Here is a 15,892-nt window from a genome sequence, read left to right on the forward strand (position 1 = left end):
GATTCCCCGAGAGCGCCTGGACGAGCGCCCGTGCCCGTCTTCCTCCTCGTGCCAAAAGCAGCACACACGCGCGCCGCCCTCCGCAATCTTCGCCCTCGACGATGCCTCCTCGGCCCGTGACCCATTCAGGTGCTCTGAACCGTATCCCACGGCCCTTCCCTTCCTTTTTCCCTCCTCAATCATCCCCCACAATCACGGCTGAATCGCCTTAGCGCGCGTTGTGGTAGCGGCTCCCGAGTGATCGCCGACGTGGCGAGAACACGAAGTGTGACACTGAGGAGTTTACCCAGGTTCGGGCCACCCGAAGGTGTAATACCCTACGTCCTGCTTTTGTGCTTGGATTCCATTGATTTAAGCGTGTTTACAGGTTGCCGGGGGTGGCTCCCCGGCTAGTTACTTGAACTCCTAAGAGCCTCTCAGCTCTGCCTATCTTAGTGTTACTATGTGAGGGTCTAACCTAGTCAGAGACGAGCTCAGTCTGAAAGGAACCAGTGGGATGCGAACTGAGTCAGAGTAGCTCAGATCAACAAAACGTGGATGAGGGCTGAGAGAACGAGGTTGTTCTCCTGTTTTCTCTAGAATTAAACGGCGTATGACAAGATGGAGCCTACATGACAGAGCCACCGGCTCTCGGATGGAAGGAGACACCGCATGCTGGACCATATGCTGCATCGCAAGATCAATCTGCCGTTGCACCTACAGATAACGAGTATGACCAAAGCAGGAGAGTAAGGCCGAATGTATGAAGAGATATCTTTGGGCTTTTAATTGTGTTTTCTCCGCCGCGTCAGGGGAAGCATTTTTGTTGGATTAGAAAGGGTCTCATATTGGGCTGCGCCAGGAGAGGGGAGCTCGGCCGTATGGAGCCGACGAAGGAGTGGTTTGCGTGCGGGCAGACGAAAAAAAGGGAGGAAAAAAGGTGGAATGGTCCGTATTTCTTACATTGGTATAGATATAGATATAGATAAATTCGGTGTAGGTAATGGGTCAGCCGGCTTAGTAGGCCTAATATACATGCAATTCTGGGGGCCACAAATTTTATGAGATATATATAGATAGATTCGGTGCAAGTAATGGGCTAGCTGGCTAAATAGGCCTAATATACATGCAATCCTGAGGGCCCACAAATTTTATGAGAAGTTTGACAGACGAGGGTGAAGGAAACGGTCTGTATTTTTTAGATAGGTATAGATAACTTCTCCGATTCAAGTTTTAACCAATAACTTAATGCTTTAGTTATACCTGGGTTATGCTAGTACATAAAATTGAGATCACCTTCGAAAGCATTTTCTTATGATGTTTTATAACCACTAACAAAATGTTGTACAGGTAAATAAAGCTCCAACTTACACAGTTCAAATACATACTCGTAGTACATTTCAAAGAAGAGGAAGTACATCATGCCCGGATAAACAGCCTATGAATTCTCGGCTCTTGCCAGTAAATTAGGCATTTAGGAGCTTTTCTTGAAGTGCCTCATATTGGGACAGGCTACATAAAGCATGCTGTACCTCTAGCATCAATTATTTTTCTTGTTTCCTTTTTCTTTTTGGGGATTATCACATGGTTCATCTTTAGTGGAACCGCAAAAGGAAAACGGATTCGTATATCAACCACAATTGTGAACACCACTTTTGATTGATGCATGTCAACGACAATTGTGAACACCACTTTTGTTTTATGCATTTGTGGGTGTCAAGGTATGATTCTTCCATTCTCTAGAAAAATAGAGATCACTACCAGCGGAACAAAACAGGTTTTCAATGTAGAAAGTCGAGTGACTTGGTGCATGAATAATGATTGAGGAATGTTGATACACAAACAAACAGAGAATGGCTTATACCAATTGCCAGGTTACCAAATGCCAGCCAGGCATCGTCAAGGTTTTCAGATTCGTATGGTCAAAGCCTCAGAGCCACAAGCCCACAACATTTGCAAGCTCGTAGTGTTCCCCAGAACAAACTTTCGTAGATCAACAATTCAGAGATTGTGTGCATCTTCGAATGCAAAGTTCAGAGAAGAGTTCTCTTTTAGTACCTTTTTTTTTTCCAACAATTCTCTTCTGTCAAATCAATCTAACTGTAACCACGAATTTGGAATATGTATTTTTCAACGCCCGAATTGGGAATATCAGAAATGCATGCTATATGGAGTCCAAGGCCAAACCACGAGATTCCCGAATCGTCGTTGTTCCAAAAACTTCCACAAAACCTGTAGGCAGCTAGGAACAAAAGCAGACACAGATCGAATAATTAAAACCAGCATTCTTTTTGCTGCAAAGTGGATTTGGGGAAGTAAGGTTCCGATTGATCTGAAACTGAGATCTGGCTAAGAGCCGGGCATCAATTCCCCCAACAGAAAAAACGTGCAGTACAGTATAAAATTAGTATTCTAAGAATAAATAAGTGTCTGTTTGCAACGATATTAGGAGTTAGGACCACAGCAAGCTTCTGAGACAAAACAGGCTGGAAATGCACGTTATCTTTCATGCGACATAGGTCACTACAAATATGATGATATTTCAAACGGCGCTCCTGAATTTAAGCTCAAAAGCGTTTTTTAACAAAAAAATAATGCTCAAAAAAGATGTGTATGCAAGAGAACAGTCCTTTAGGCTCCTGATAATTCACACTAACATTTGATCCTTCAGGTTTTGCGCTCAGCTCACTTTGCAACTAACAGCAAGGCATAATTATGCACACAGAACACAAGGGGGGGAAATCATGGTGGGGAAAACTTTAGCCTGTTACTGCACTCAGAGTAAAACATGTCCACTGAAAGAATGGACAAACCTATGTGATGAAATGTGTAAGAGTAAAAGTAGAAGAGTCGAAGAGATCCATCATCTGCTAAACTATCATCATAGAAGACCTTACCCAAGCATCGCACATGGACAATTTGGCCGCAGCATCACTTGTGAGGGAAATCAGCATTATCACAACTTCAGAGGACAATATCTCCAAATTATGATGATTTTCCTTGCTTCCCCATTTCCATCACATCATGCGAAGTTGCGAACAAAAAGAATGGATGCTTCTCCAGGATCAAAGTAGAGGGCATTAGAGTTGAGTGCCTCGCACAGGGTGATCTGAATCCTTTCCTCTGCCACTCTTGCTGCTGAAGCACGACCTTCCGCTGGGCGGCAATCGCTTCATCGGTGCGGAGTCCATGGCCTCCTGCACAGAGCGCCGGTTGCGGCCCCATCCATCGCTGTTCTCGCCTCGGCAGCGCCTTGATGTGCCAGCGCCACCTGCAAGGAGGCCACTCTCCCTGGCCGCAATAAGCTCGTCTTCCATGGTTGACTGCAGCACGTCAGCAATGGACATGCGGTTGTGACACTGCGGGTCCAACGAGGACGACGACAAGCACACTGTCTTCGGTGGGGTGCCTTCTTCTCTGATCTCAGCTGTGCCATTTGCCTCCTCCATTCCTTCTGATCTGCACCTGGCCTCCTGATCATTACCGTCAGAATTGCTGCCGCTGCTGCTCACCACATCCTGATGTTCTTCGCACATGTTCTCCAGATCATCCATCACCACAACCACCTGGTGGGCGTCACCGCCCTCCGGCTCCGGCGACACCGCCCCAACGGAGACGAACGTGATGTTGGAGCGGCAGAGTGGGCAATTGGAGTGCGACTTGAGCCATGTGTCGATGCATTGCTGGTGGAAGGCATGGCTGCATTTGGGAAGCAGCCGGAGGCTCTCCCCGTCGTGGAACTCCCCGAGGCAGACGGAGCAGTCCGTGGTGTTGACGAACCCGTCGCCACGCCTGTACTTGCACACCGTGATCTTGTTGATTAGGGTCTCATCCAGCCCACTCGATGGCGAGACGTTCCACGATTCTTGGCTCCTGGACTGCCCCTGGCCGCTCCCTCCGCCGCCGCCAGCGTTGCGGGCAGCGCTGCTGGAGCTGGAGCCGAAGATTCTTCCCCGGAGGGAACTGAAGGTGCCGCAGTACTTGGAGATGAAGGTGTAATAGCTGACAAGGAGGAATGCGCTGGCTAGCACACCGATGATTGCAATGACGAGCGGGGAGAAGACATGGCCGGAGGAGTCGTCCGGGCTGGGGCCGGCGAGATCGAAGGGCGGCGGCGGAGGGAAGATGAAGTAGCACCACTGGGGGCAGTACGTGCTGCACAGCCCCTGGGAGCAGTCTCTGGTTGGCTCGTAGGGGACCCAGGTGGGCTGTGCCCCAATAATTCCAGGAGGCGAAGACGCCATTGCCTCCTCTCCAAGCACGAAATCTTGGCAGCTGCAACAGCAGAGGGAGAAAAGGTGAAGGAAAAGAGACAGATGTTAGCTATAGTACCTCACTCAGTCTGAGACTGAGTGTTCAAGTACTAGCAGAGGATCTCTCTCAGTTTCTGGGCCAAATCATTGTGGGGAGATGAGGGACGAAGACGGATGATGAGCCTAGGTGTATGTGCTCGATCCATGGTACTTTCTCAAGGTTAGGCAATGGGAATTGCGAGGGGAATGGGGGAAGAGATCAGATGATGCCACTGGTTGATGCCTTGATGGGGATCTTTTGGAAGGGGACTGGAGGAAGAGAGAGATTGTCTGCAAAGCAAAGTGAGGGAGGAGGTGGTGGTAGGTTGGGGGCCTTCTCTGCTTTTGTTTTTGGTGCTGCAGCTCTTCCTTCTTTTTCTTTTCCTTTTGTTCCTTTACTCTTTAATTAACTTCCATGTGTGTTTCTTTTGCCACAGAGGTCAGAAGAGAAGGAGAACATGTCTACCGGATATGATTAGATAACATATGAACAGTAAGCATCAACATAATAATTCGCCAGGGAAGTGGAGCATTGCTGCATCAGTGTAACCTAGCAACACAACCACACAATCTTGGGACTGATGGTTCTTTCCTGAAAGAATGAAATCAAATCTCTTGAATTCTCCCAGCGTGGCAGCTGATAAGGTCTAGTGTATTATTTCTTTGTTTCACTCTTCCCTGGGTCCTAGCACTACAAGGTGACTGAAAGCTAAAGTTTGCTCTAATTCCGCGGTTATCTGATTTATAGCTACAGATCTGGTAGTCTTTGTGAAAGCAATTTAAAGGGGACATTTAGAAGCTTTGCTAACTGTCAGAGAAGTAACTTTCATCAATGCTAAGCTGCTAAAACTCCACTGTCCTTGAAAGTCTCTTCCTCAACAATCCGTTTCTTCTCTCTTCAAGCAATGGAAGTAATGATTACCAGCACTATTTGACAGCTTTCTTCACACTTACTTCTCCCTTACGGACACTAAACTTGTGGTTGTGTCAACTTTAGGCAGGCTTTAATGGCTTGCATCGGAATGAAAGAAACTGGCCTCTTCTATTTCTTCAAGTTTCTTCTAGTCGACGGACAGTGTTAAATATTCAGATGGAAATTTGGATTGACTATTAAAATTCACGTATGCAGCTACAGTTAGCCTCACCCTGTATGCAGCTCAAACCTAACAGTGTGCACTAATCAGAGGACTATAATTATCTTTCATACAAGAAAAAATAGCAGAAGAGCTGACAAGGTTATAGACTTACAGAGAGGCGAATCGGTCAAACCGTAAATTAACTTAGAATTAAAAGGAATTCTTCTTTGGCAGTACTAACTGTGAAGGACAATGAGTTCAATAGGCTTCTTTCTTCTCTTTCAGTTTGTGATCAGGCTAAAGGGATTGTCAGTAGTGCATAAGAGAAACATCTGAAAAAATTCAAGCTTTGTAGACAAAGGAAGCTGTGCAATTTCATCTAGTTGAAAGCTAAGCACATCCATATGCAAGTAACCTTGGCAGCCAATTTCTTGGACACACAAATACCGTTCAATGAGTTTTCAGGTTATTGTGGTTCAAAGAATTGGAAAAAGACAGATGGCTTGATGGGTTTTCTTCTTCACATTTGAAAGGTATTGTGCATACATTAGAAAGAACAAGATTACACCAGATGCATCAAAGTTAATTGGGAATAGTTTACCAGCAGGCGACCTAAGCAGATTGCCCACCACAATTGATAATAATAAAAAAATAAAGACAAAAAGGGTCTAAAGCTCAAGAACATACTTATAAAGCAAATGAACTGAAACAAATAAAAGCAAGTATGTGTGGGTGTAGGATACCACGTTGCAAAGGAAATGTATAAACAACACCGTGTATGAAAACTTTTGTAAGGAAATAGTAATGAATTACATTCAGTGGTGACAATAAGCTAATTGGCATATTAGTGCTTTTTTAGAACACAATGAGCCGTCAATGTTATACATGGAAATGCAGCTGCTCGGTGTACATACCCAGCTACTCACTCTTCTTCCATATTTTCCAAGAAACAAACGAAACAAGTCAAATGACCATGTTAAACTTTTGGCATGCTTGCTATGACCATCTAATAAATGTTGGATGTGTGCATCTATTATGCAGAGGCTGGAGGTAATAGAACTTCCATTTTCTATATTAAAAAAACGAACATGTTAATCTTCAATACCTACCAATTTAGCTGGATAGTGCCTACTAGAACTCAGGCAGGGTCCAAGGCTCAAAAGAATTAAATAAGGAGAATCAATTCAACTGATTTTGAGTTCCACTGTAATTGTGTCCCTATATCCCCTCGTGGAGATTGGGGAACATTACTGCAAGTTAAATATGTTATTTACAAATTTCCTACACCCCCCTGGTCCTGGGCATGCCTGCTCTGTCCTGCTGGAATAAATTAACGGAAGGTTTGTTGGATAAGTCAGATGAAGTTGAAGACCATAAGAAATAGGATCTTCATTTTTCCTTCCCTAAAGCATGGCCAAAACTAGGGATGCTTTTATGACTGATGACCCTTATGAGTTTTTTTTAAGAAGTCTCTTATCTGGCTAATTTTGGCCTTAAAATCTAGGGAACGGCTGCTTTAACGTTTGAACTTGTTCCAATATTTTCATTGGATGAGAATTTGGCATGATTAAATAGACGACGCAAGTCAACTTGTTAGTTCAATAGCATCACAGTACAAGATGAACACTCCAGCGTATCCATTCCAATACGGCATGATGGATCTTTACTTTGCTGGAGAAAAACATCCAATACAGGCTTTACTGAACTTTGATTAGGTGGGATATTATACACTGGACTGGACTAAGCTTACAAGTAATCGAAAACCACAAAGGATAAAACATAAACCTGTACTACCTGGAAAAAATGTGTACTGAAATCTTAGAAGGTGATGACACTTAAACTGGCCCGCTGGTCTATTCAATGTTTCTAACTACAAATGATGAGTTCCTCCTTTGGAAAACTTTACAGGACAGTACAACCTAGGGAAAAGGTATGCTGCAATTTTACATATAATGGCTACTGTAAGTTGCAAGCACCTGAGTATTTGAAAACCGAACATAGGTCTGGAGTAATGGAAGGTCCGGATTAAAGCTTCAAAAACATGGAGTTAGAGTTTTCTTAGTTAGGCAGCTTGCAATTGGGAGCCTTTGTTTGGCTTATTAATGAAGACATCAAGTTACGGAATTCAAGGCAGCAACTAACAGCTTCATTAACAAGCAATGGGACTGAGATTATTTACTGTGAAGTAGATGCTTCTAATATTAATCATGATGTCAGCTTAACTCGCAGAAATGACTATAGTTGAGTTATTACTGGCTACCATAAGTGTGAATATGCCAGCGAAGCAAAAGAATCTTTCAACTTAAGTGAAAAGGTAGTAAAGCAGAGTGTATTCTCTATTGACTTTTTAGCGCCTTCAACTCGTTTCTCAAGGTTGCGTATTTATGTTTGTTGAATGATAAATTTTAAAGCAAAGATGCGAATGAGAAACCTATGACAGAAATTACATCAACGGGATAGAGCATCTCACATGGTAGATTCACCACAAAGTAGAAGATAAACTTGTTAAGGAAGACTCAAGTTGAAGGATGAACAAATATGGGACCTGTACTTTCTGTTACGAGACAGATTTTTTAGTTATGGCTTTCGTAAAGGGTGATCAAGTAGTTACTTCATCCCTTCATTTCCTTTTGATTGCCATGCCTTCAAATGTTGTAGACTTGCAGCCTGATGAAGTTGGTGGGTTGCTTTTGTTTTGTTGATTGGGGAACAGGTTCTGGTTTCTAATAAAAGAAAATTTTCCCTCCTGGACAGAAAAACGGAAGTAGTAGAAAATATTAAGCTGTAGTTTAAGAATTGCCTAAAGCTTATTGGCGAGTGATGAAACATTATTAGTGAATTGAATGCAAAATCAAGAAACTACAAGCACCTCAGCAGGCTTCGTTCATGGTCTTAATGAAGTACAAAAGGTACAGACCAATACAACAAATACATGACTCGTATAAAATAGCGAAGCCAATTACGCAAGGATGATATTTCACCTTGATCAGAGCTAATGCACTTTGTTCCCATTTTCCTTAATAGCACCAGGCAGAAACCGATGCTGCAGTCTTTGATTACAATTGCCCCTCTATTTTGTATCTGCAATAAAAAAGGGCACCATATCTGAATTACTGTCAAATGATATCCCTAAGTGAAATGATAGATGCATTAGTCACGCGTCATAGTATACAAAAGCTTCTACCTGTACACTGAAGGTTTGCATCTGCACATTTATCAATAAGGCTACTGCAACTTTCTCCCACCACAATACTGTTAGACTATCCCTGTTTATCTTCACCCTCATCCTCACCCCTGTTATCAGCCATCACACCTTCAGCCTGATCATCAACCTTTACACCTTGAACTTCACCATCAGCCTTTACACCTCCTTTATCATCCCTCCATCTCAGGAGAACAGGCCTTTCCAGAAGTTCCTACCAAGCAAATAGTAGAAACTTAGACACTATAATGTTTAATGTGCTTGTAGTCCAAAATCTCTTGCATCTGATTTTATAAGAAAAGTGTAAGCAAATGGGTCAGAAGACACTTCTTATCATCTAACAGTGTGATAACTTTTTTTGTCACTCGAGGCAAGGACCTTGTAATGCTTCTTTCAAATAGATATCTGGCAAAGCATTCCACGGCTACACCACAGAAATTATATCTTCTACTGCACAACTTGTACACATTCATCACAATTTGGAAAAGAATACTACAGTCAGTAAGTTGTTTTATTTTGTTGTAAAGGGGATTATGCTGAATGAGGCATCCTAAGTGCTCACCAAAAAGTGAACATGAGAAACTAGTAAAAAAACTTGCATCAAGTATGACAGGTCAAACATCACTGCAGCAGTTACATCATGAATGATCTATCTCAGTACTCGCCTACTTGGTGTAAATTGTAAAACTGATAGGTAAATGTTTTTACAATTATTACCTTTCCATTGAGTTCACTGAGAGCAGCCTCTGCATCCTCTTTTGTTTGAAAAGAAACAAAACCATACCCAGCTGATTTTTTATCATCGAAGACTACGTTAGCAGAAATTGGGTTAAACTGTGAGAAGAACGCCTTAATATCGGAAGACCTTGCTTTCCATGCAAGATTGGACACGTAAAGCTTGTGCCTAGCAAAAATTGTGCTTGGAATTCGAGGCGGGGCAGGTTTTCTGAAGGTCTTTGAGAATTCCACCTTGATGATCCTTCCCATGACATCCTACAAAGGGTTGGTGATGTAGAAACTCAGCATAAGTGATTTATGGACAAGTTTCCAAAAGAGAATATATGGCTATTTTTTTCGAAAATGCCAGTATCTTATTTGGGGGAAACCTCAAGATACTACAAAATTTAAGTGGTATATTTGGAAAGAGTAACTTTTGAGTGGTATTTGAGCATTTGGGCAAATTCTTGATGGTATATATGGAATTCTCTCAAAATTAAGATCTAGCTTCAAAATTCTTGAGAAATTTAGTGAGTTTTCCAGTAGAATGTGTGTGAGAGCAATGAACACATGAAAGGAAAATCGTCGTAATCTGTCACTTCACGTGTCAAAACAACATTGGGCCGCATTTTTGGTAATGTAAGACGGAATTCAGCCGGGCGTTTCATACTGACATGCAACATATGCTCATGTCTCAAGAGATAGCATGGCGCAAAACAAAAACACGTTTAAGCAACCGTAAACACACTCACGTAGGAGTTAAATTTCTCCACGGCGGCGGCGGCCTCTTCAGCCGAGCCCATCGTCACGAACGCGAACCCCCTCTTCCTGCCGTCCTTCATCTTGATAACCTTCGCCAAACAAACACGAAAAAAATTCTCATGTCAGAACACGCGCAGAAATATACAGCACCTCATAAGAGAGGCAATCGGGTTGTAATGATTTGTTGTGACATCCTCGTCTTTCACCTGGACGTCCTTGACGACGCCGCACTCCGCGAAGAGCTTCTCGATTTCCACCGCGGGGAGGGTCCAGGGCAGGTTGGCGACGTAAAGGTTCCGCCGCCGCTCCTCCTCCTTCTCCTCCTCGCCCCCCTCCGCCACCGCCTCGGCGTCGGCGACCTGCGCCTCCGGGGCCGAAGAAGCCGCGACGGCGGGGGCTGGGAGGCGCAAGCGGAGGCGCGGGTAGGGCTGGCGAGGGGAGCGCGTGAGGGGGAGGAGCGCGGCGAAGTGGGTAATGCGGGGGCGCTGGAGCGCCGCCGCGGCGGGGTGGGGGCTGCGCGCGAGGGAGAGCGCCATAGGTTCACCAGAGCTTTGCGGTTTTGGCCTTTGTCTCGCGATTCTTCGGTTCTGTTTTCCCTGGTTGGGGAATATTTCCGGCTGGTTTTGGTTCCGGATAAGCGAGAGTCGCTGGCGGGATAAGAAGACGGCGATGGTTTGTTTGTGGCCGCGGCTGCGCTTACTACGGTTATCTCGTGATTTTGTTTGGGCCTGCGTGCAAGAGAGTGGTTTCAGGCCCATTACAGCAAGAGGTAGATCCACTCTGGCTGTAGTGTTTAAGCCCAATACAGTTGAGAAAGAAAGGTGGCTTTATAATTCCAGCCCATGCGAGCAACGGAGATGCCTCTCTCTCCAAAAAAAAAAACGAGCAAAATAATTTCTACACGTGTTTTGGACTTGCAGCTCAAATGATTCAGGATTCCGATTCTCCCAGCAAGATCATGTCCTTCTGCTTTAAGCCATCATTCTTGATCGTCCATGTCCATATCTACCGGCCCTTTCCTCCCAAAAATGGTACGGTCACTTTGTACTGTTCCAAGAAGAATAGAAAATGGTTCTTTCTTCAGTAGAGTAATAACACATGCAAGACAGCAAGAGGCTAGCACCTAGCAATGGCGAATATCATATTGTCGTCTGGTCGAGATGCCTTCAAGTACGAACACACCCACCTCACGGAGTCATAGCTGATCCCTAATCAAGGAGTATAAAAAAATTCTGTATTGCTAGCGTCCAAAAGTACCCAGATCCTCCAGATTCAGTGCATATGCGAGAGTGCTCGTGCCTTCCATTCAGATATCTATCCTATGCAAATCAAGCAGTTCTATTTGAAGTGTGACAACTCACAAGGAGATCGCACTATTTTGCCCAGATGACGACAGATAACCATATTTGCCGGTGCCGGAAATGAGTTATCAGCTTATCGGTTTTGTCCAGTCAACTGCAGTTAAAAGCCTCCTGAGAAGTTTGCAGAATTGGCCGGTTTATATCCCAACATTCCATTGCTAACATTTTTTTTCTCATCAACATCTCATTCTGTATTCATCCGAAGAAAATCACTTTTACCGGTGCACACTCGTAAATGCATGATCCAATGCTTGTGGCGCGACGCATTAGTCGTGGCTAGATTCCACAGCTAGGGACGCATTGCCTGGGGAGACCGGGGAAGAGGTCAAGAAGATCCATGGCCTGGTGCGTAAAAGGAACTAATAAATTCAGAGACTGGAAGCGAGCACGCACCACACAGTGCCTTGCCGAAAGCAAATGCAAAGCAGCCCCGTTCCATTCTCTAGTCAATGCGTGCTTGTGCCGTGGGGAGCGAACTATGCCGAGATGCTAGTGCAGAAGAGCAGCACACAGTGTGTTCATTGTCCTGACACCACCTGAACCTGATGGTCGTTTCTCGTTTAATTCAGGCCTAATTCTGTAGTAGGACCCAACCCAGGCATGATTATTCCGAGCTTTGCTGATTTCCTAAGGAAGGAACTTCCTGACAACGCCTGGTTCCCCGGGGCATACCAAGAGCTTGGCCCAGAGAAACCTTTCAACGTCTCCTTTTGAACGAAAGCGCGTACGGGAGGAAAGAAAATCCGACACCAACTTGGCCCCTCGCCAAAGTCATAAGCTTTCTAAATTTTCTTCGTTGGAATTCATCGCAACGGAGGGGAAAAAAAGAAACGAAAACCCCGGCTAGTGCCCTGTGAGCCGTGCAGGGCGGAGGAAAGCGATCTGATGGGCCACGAACGGAAGGGGAAAAAAGCATTTCCCGGAAATAAAGAGGTGGCTGATAGGAGTTTACGGCTCCAATCTGACCCTATTAACAGGCCGTTGATTTGTATGCACATGCCCTTTTTATCATGCTAAAAGACTCTCTCTCCCCGTCACAAAGATTGCTCAGGATCTAGTTATTGCCCCCACGGCCAGTTCTTTGCTTTGCTTTTTATCACGTATAAATCCATTCGCTTGCCCGTTCTCTTCTGATCTTCTCCCCCTCTGAACTTATCTGATCAGATAGGAGGTGCGCCCACGAAGGAGTGGGGGCAGCAACAGAACTGACTGTCACCACAACCACTAGACTCCAGATTTATCACGCTTATATGTGGAGATATATTATGATGATGCAATGGTGACTGGTGAGCGTGAACAGGTGAACTACGTCCAACAGTCCGCCCACCCACCCACTCACCCATCCACCCATCGTCGCAAAGTGAAAGGAGATTACACGTACTCTCGTCAAAAGCTAGCATTGCCCGGCTCGAGTTCGAACAGTGCTGCCTAGTGCCTACACCACAGTTAAAACCTTCAGGCACTGCTACGGTTCGCAAAACAAAGCAAAAATGCAGCAAACCATGACGGGGTGCCCCCATTTGTCTGCCGCTGGTTGCAGAGAGTTGGGAGGAAGGCCGTGCGTACGCCCAGCAGTTTGGTAAACAAACGGGGCAAGTACGGCGGCCCGCGGTTGCTTTCGCCGTGGAAAAAGCCGATAGGGAACTCGAGAAATATCCGGCCAAGCTATGAGCAAATCCAATCCAATCCGGGTCCGTGGACCACGCGTCGGAGTCGAGACGAAGAACCTATCTTAAAATAAACCAAACCCTCCTCGCCACGGTCACCGCGCCGCCCCGCCCCGCCGTTCGCCGTAGATTGCCGACGCGAAGCGGCCGTCCGATGAAGGCATCCACCAAAACCGGCGGCGAGGCCAGAAGGCGCCAAAACCATAGTGCAAGCGCGCGTGATACGCGTGGGTCGCCGCCGAGTGCGCATGCCGCCACGGTGCGGCACACGTTGGTTCTTCTTCCGGTGATTTCCCACTATTTCTAGTACATCGGTCACTACGACAAGTACTTTTTTTTTAAAGAAAGATAGGGCTTCTGCCCCTGTTCCTTTCGTACGAACGAAACAGACCAAAACATTGTCTCAGCAGTCAGTTCTAACGAGATTCCGGCCATACAAGTCCCTAATGCTAATGCCAATCATCTACGAGTAGTTCCAGCGCCTCTTTTACAGGCAATTACATCTCCACACGATAGCTGAACAAAATGTCAACGACTATATCACCGAAGGTTTTTGATCTCTCACGGGGAGGGGTCTTTGAGGGACATCGACATGATGCCCTGGTAGGCATTGAGTGTCAGCATCGAGATGACCCTCCTCTTCTTCCTCTCAGGCGAAGCCTTGGGGTCTCCCCCGATTTGTCCTCCAACCGTCAAAGCATAAGTGCTAGAACGTCCTGATTTGTGCTTGAACGGAGAAGCTTCCACGAGCGTAGGTGTAGCAGGACCATTCGCCAGATCACCTGCATTGAAGACCATACAGAAAACGAAAAAAGAGATTATTACGACATTTCCATAACGACCAAAGAACGGCTGCAGTAGTCATATTAAGTACTTCATTTCTCCTATTCCCCACCCAGAAATGTGCAATTTGTTCTAGGCCAGAGCCCAGGGTTTTTCCAAGTAACAAACTCATGAATTCCCAAACAATTGTGGCCACGACACAGTCAAAGAACATGTGTTGTGTAGTCTCAGGTTCAGCACAAAATAAGCAAGTAAGATCATTAACATGTTGTCTCTTCTGCAAGTTATCTCTAGTTAGAATTCTGTTATGACTCACTAACCAGAGGAAGGTATGGATCTTGGGTGGTACATGTAATTTCCAAACAGTTTGTACAAAAACAGGTGTGATCCCTCCTTGAAGCTACAGTTAGTGAGAGCAGTCGGTCTGTATTTTTTTATACTAGTAGCATCAGCCTCCTTGGGGATAAGGGTAATCATAGCAAAGTTGAGTCTATACAGGTCCAAGGTGTTATAGCAGAATTTGGACACTAAGGACATTAAGTCTGTCTTAATGGTCCCCCAAAATTGTTGATAGAATAAGAAGGGGAAGCCATCAGGGCCAGGGGCACCCCTAGCATAAGAATTGAAGACAGCTGTTCTAATTTTCTCTTCAGAAAAATCCTGAGTGAGTAGTTCATTTTCTTCAGAAGAAATCAAATCTGCATCATCCCAGAAATCATGGGAAAGGGAGATTTGTAGTAAGCTAAGTGAGGTTCAGAGCTAAATAGAGATTTGTAGTAAGCTACAGCAATCTCCATCATACCCTTATTATCAGTGATAGGTCCATTGTCTCCCTCTAGGGAGAGAATCATTTTATTTCTTTTCCTTTGATTGGCCACAGCTTGGAAGCTGTATTTAGTATTTCTATCTCCTTCAAGTATATCTTTTTCCCTAGATCTCTGTCTAGCCTTAAGTTCATTCCATATATCTTTCGGACGTTGGTGTTTTTCAAGGAGGAGGGTTTGTGTTTCAGACATATTGTCAAGGCAAGTAAATTCAGCCGTAAATGCTTGCTTAAGCTTTTTATTGTCGGCTTCAGCATTTGAGTTCCAGCCTCCAGGGAGCTTCTTGAGTCTCGTGATCTTGAATTGCCGAATTTCTAAGGGGTCAGACCAAGGACGGACGTGAGAGCTACTACGGCAAGTACTATTCCGGATTCCAGAAGTGGAGGAAACAGCATTGGAATGATCGACCTATGTTGTGAAGGATGATGGCGTTGTTGTGTTTGTGAGAGCATGGGCATTTGACGAGATCCGGATCGAGGTCCACCCGTCGTCATCTTGTGCGCGCTCTGGTATGGGGCACACGCGGCGCCGCACACATGCCAAAGAGCGAGCGAATGGACGGCCACCCGTGCACGCATCTGCCTGCCCCCCTCAGGCCCCGGCGAGCGCGTTGGTCCTCCCAAGCCCTAGCTTGGCTCCTGGTAGGCCGACCTTTTTTCAAATCTTTGAGCTTGACGCCCGGCACGTGCCCTGCTTCCTGCCAAGACATGTATCATTGGGGGCATTGTACGACCGATCTCAAACTCTAGATCGATCCGTCTTTTATTGTTGCACTTGCAACCATGGATGGAGTCATGGAGAGAGAGGCGCCTGGCCGCCGGCCGCCGTGATAAACGCCGGACGGCGGTTGGACGACGTACCCGGATGGCTGTTGCGTATGGAAAGAAGCAACGAGGACGAGAGGATGACGACAACGTCCGCATCAGTCGGCCGCTTTCCTTCCCTTCCCTTCCCTTGGGCGAACGGCGGGTCAAGCAAGTTAGGCAGAGGCGGCTTCCAGCCCAGCTGACACCGTACCACAGTTCCTCTTCCTCCCACTCCATCTCACTTCTGCAGGATGCTAGATTTCTAGCAGCAGTAGTACGTTTTTACCCTCTAGCTTCTGTCACCCTGCATAGCACGATCTGATCTTGACCAATTCAAGCATCTTCTGGTGGTAGAAATGGAAATGCAGAAGAAGAATCCAAGCAAGAAACAAGCATTATGACAGATACTGAAGGCCGTCAGGA

At 45.5% G+C, this 15,892-nt stretch overlaps 1 protein-coding gene across 4 annotated transcripts; it reads right to left on the bottom strand.

The window, feature by feature from the left end:
* Positions 1–2,571: 2,571 nt before the first annotated feature.
* LOC100835994 (E3 ubiquitin-protein ligase Os04g0590900) lies at positions 2,572–10,648 on the bottom strand. Of its 4 annotated transcripts, none has more exons than XM_024455579.1 (6): positions 10,235–10,648; positions 10,019–10,117; positions 9,267–9,542; positions 8,532–8,763; positions 8,329–8,452; positions 7,729–8,093 (listed from the first exon to the last, which is right to left on the bottom strand). In XM_024455579.1, exons 1-4 carry the CDS (start codon positions 10,562–10,564, stop codon positions 8,608–8,610), a joined length of 861 nt encoding a protein of 286 aa, XP_024311347.1. In that variant the 5' UTR covers positions 10,565–10,648; the 3' UTR covers positions 7,729–8,093; positions 8,329–8,452; positions 8,532–8,607. The 4 variants fall into 4 exon arrangements, with proteins under 4 accessions (XP_014751464.1, XP_024311347.1, XP_024311345.1 ...); XM_024455577.1 differs by having other exon boundaries at positions 8,329–8,428; positions 10,235–10,647; XM_024455578.1 differs by lacking the exon at positions 7,729–8,093 and having other exon boundaries at positions 8,163–8,452.
* Between the last annotated feature and the right edge of the window lie 5,244 nt (positions 10,649–15,892).

The sequence above is a fragment of the Brachypodium distachyon genome, chromosome 5, assembly GCF_000005505.3.
Source record: "Brachypodium distachyon strain Bd21 chromosome 5, Brachypodium_distachyon_v3.0, whole genome shotgun sequence".
Classification (NCBI taxonomy): Eukaryota; Viridiplantae; Streptophyta; class Magnoliopsida; order Poales; family Poaceae; genus Brachypodium; species Brachypodium distachyon.

Excerpts from the sequence above, each read along its gene's own strand:
- LOC100835994 (XM_014895978.2), bottom strand. The coding sequence starts at position 4,223 with ATGGCGTCTTCGCCTCCTGGAATTATTGGGGCACAGCCCACCTGGGTC.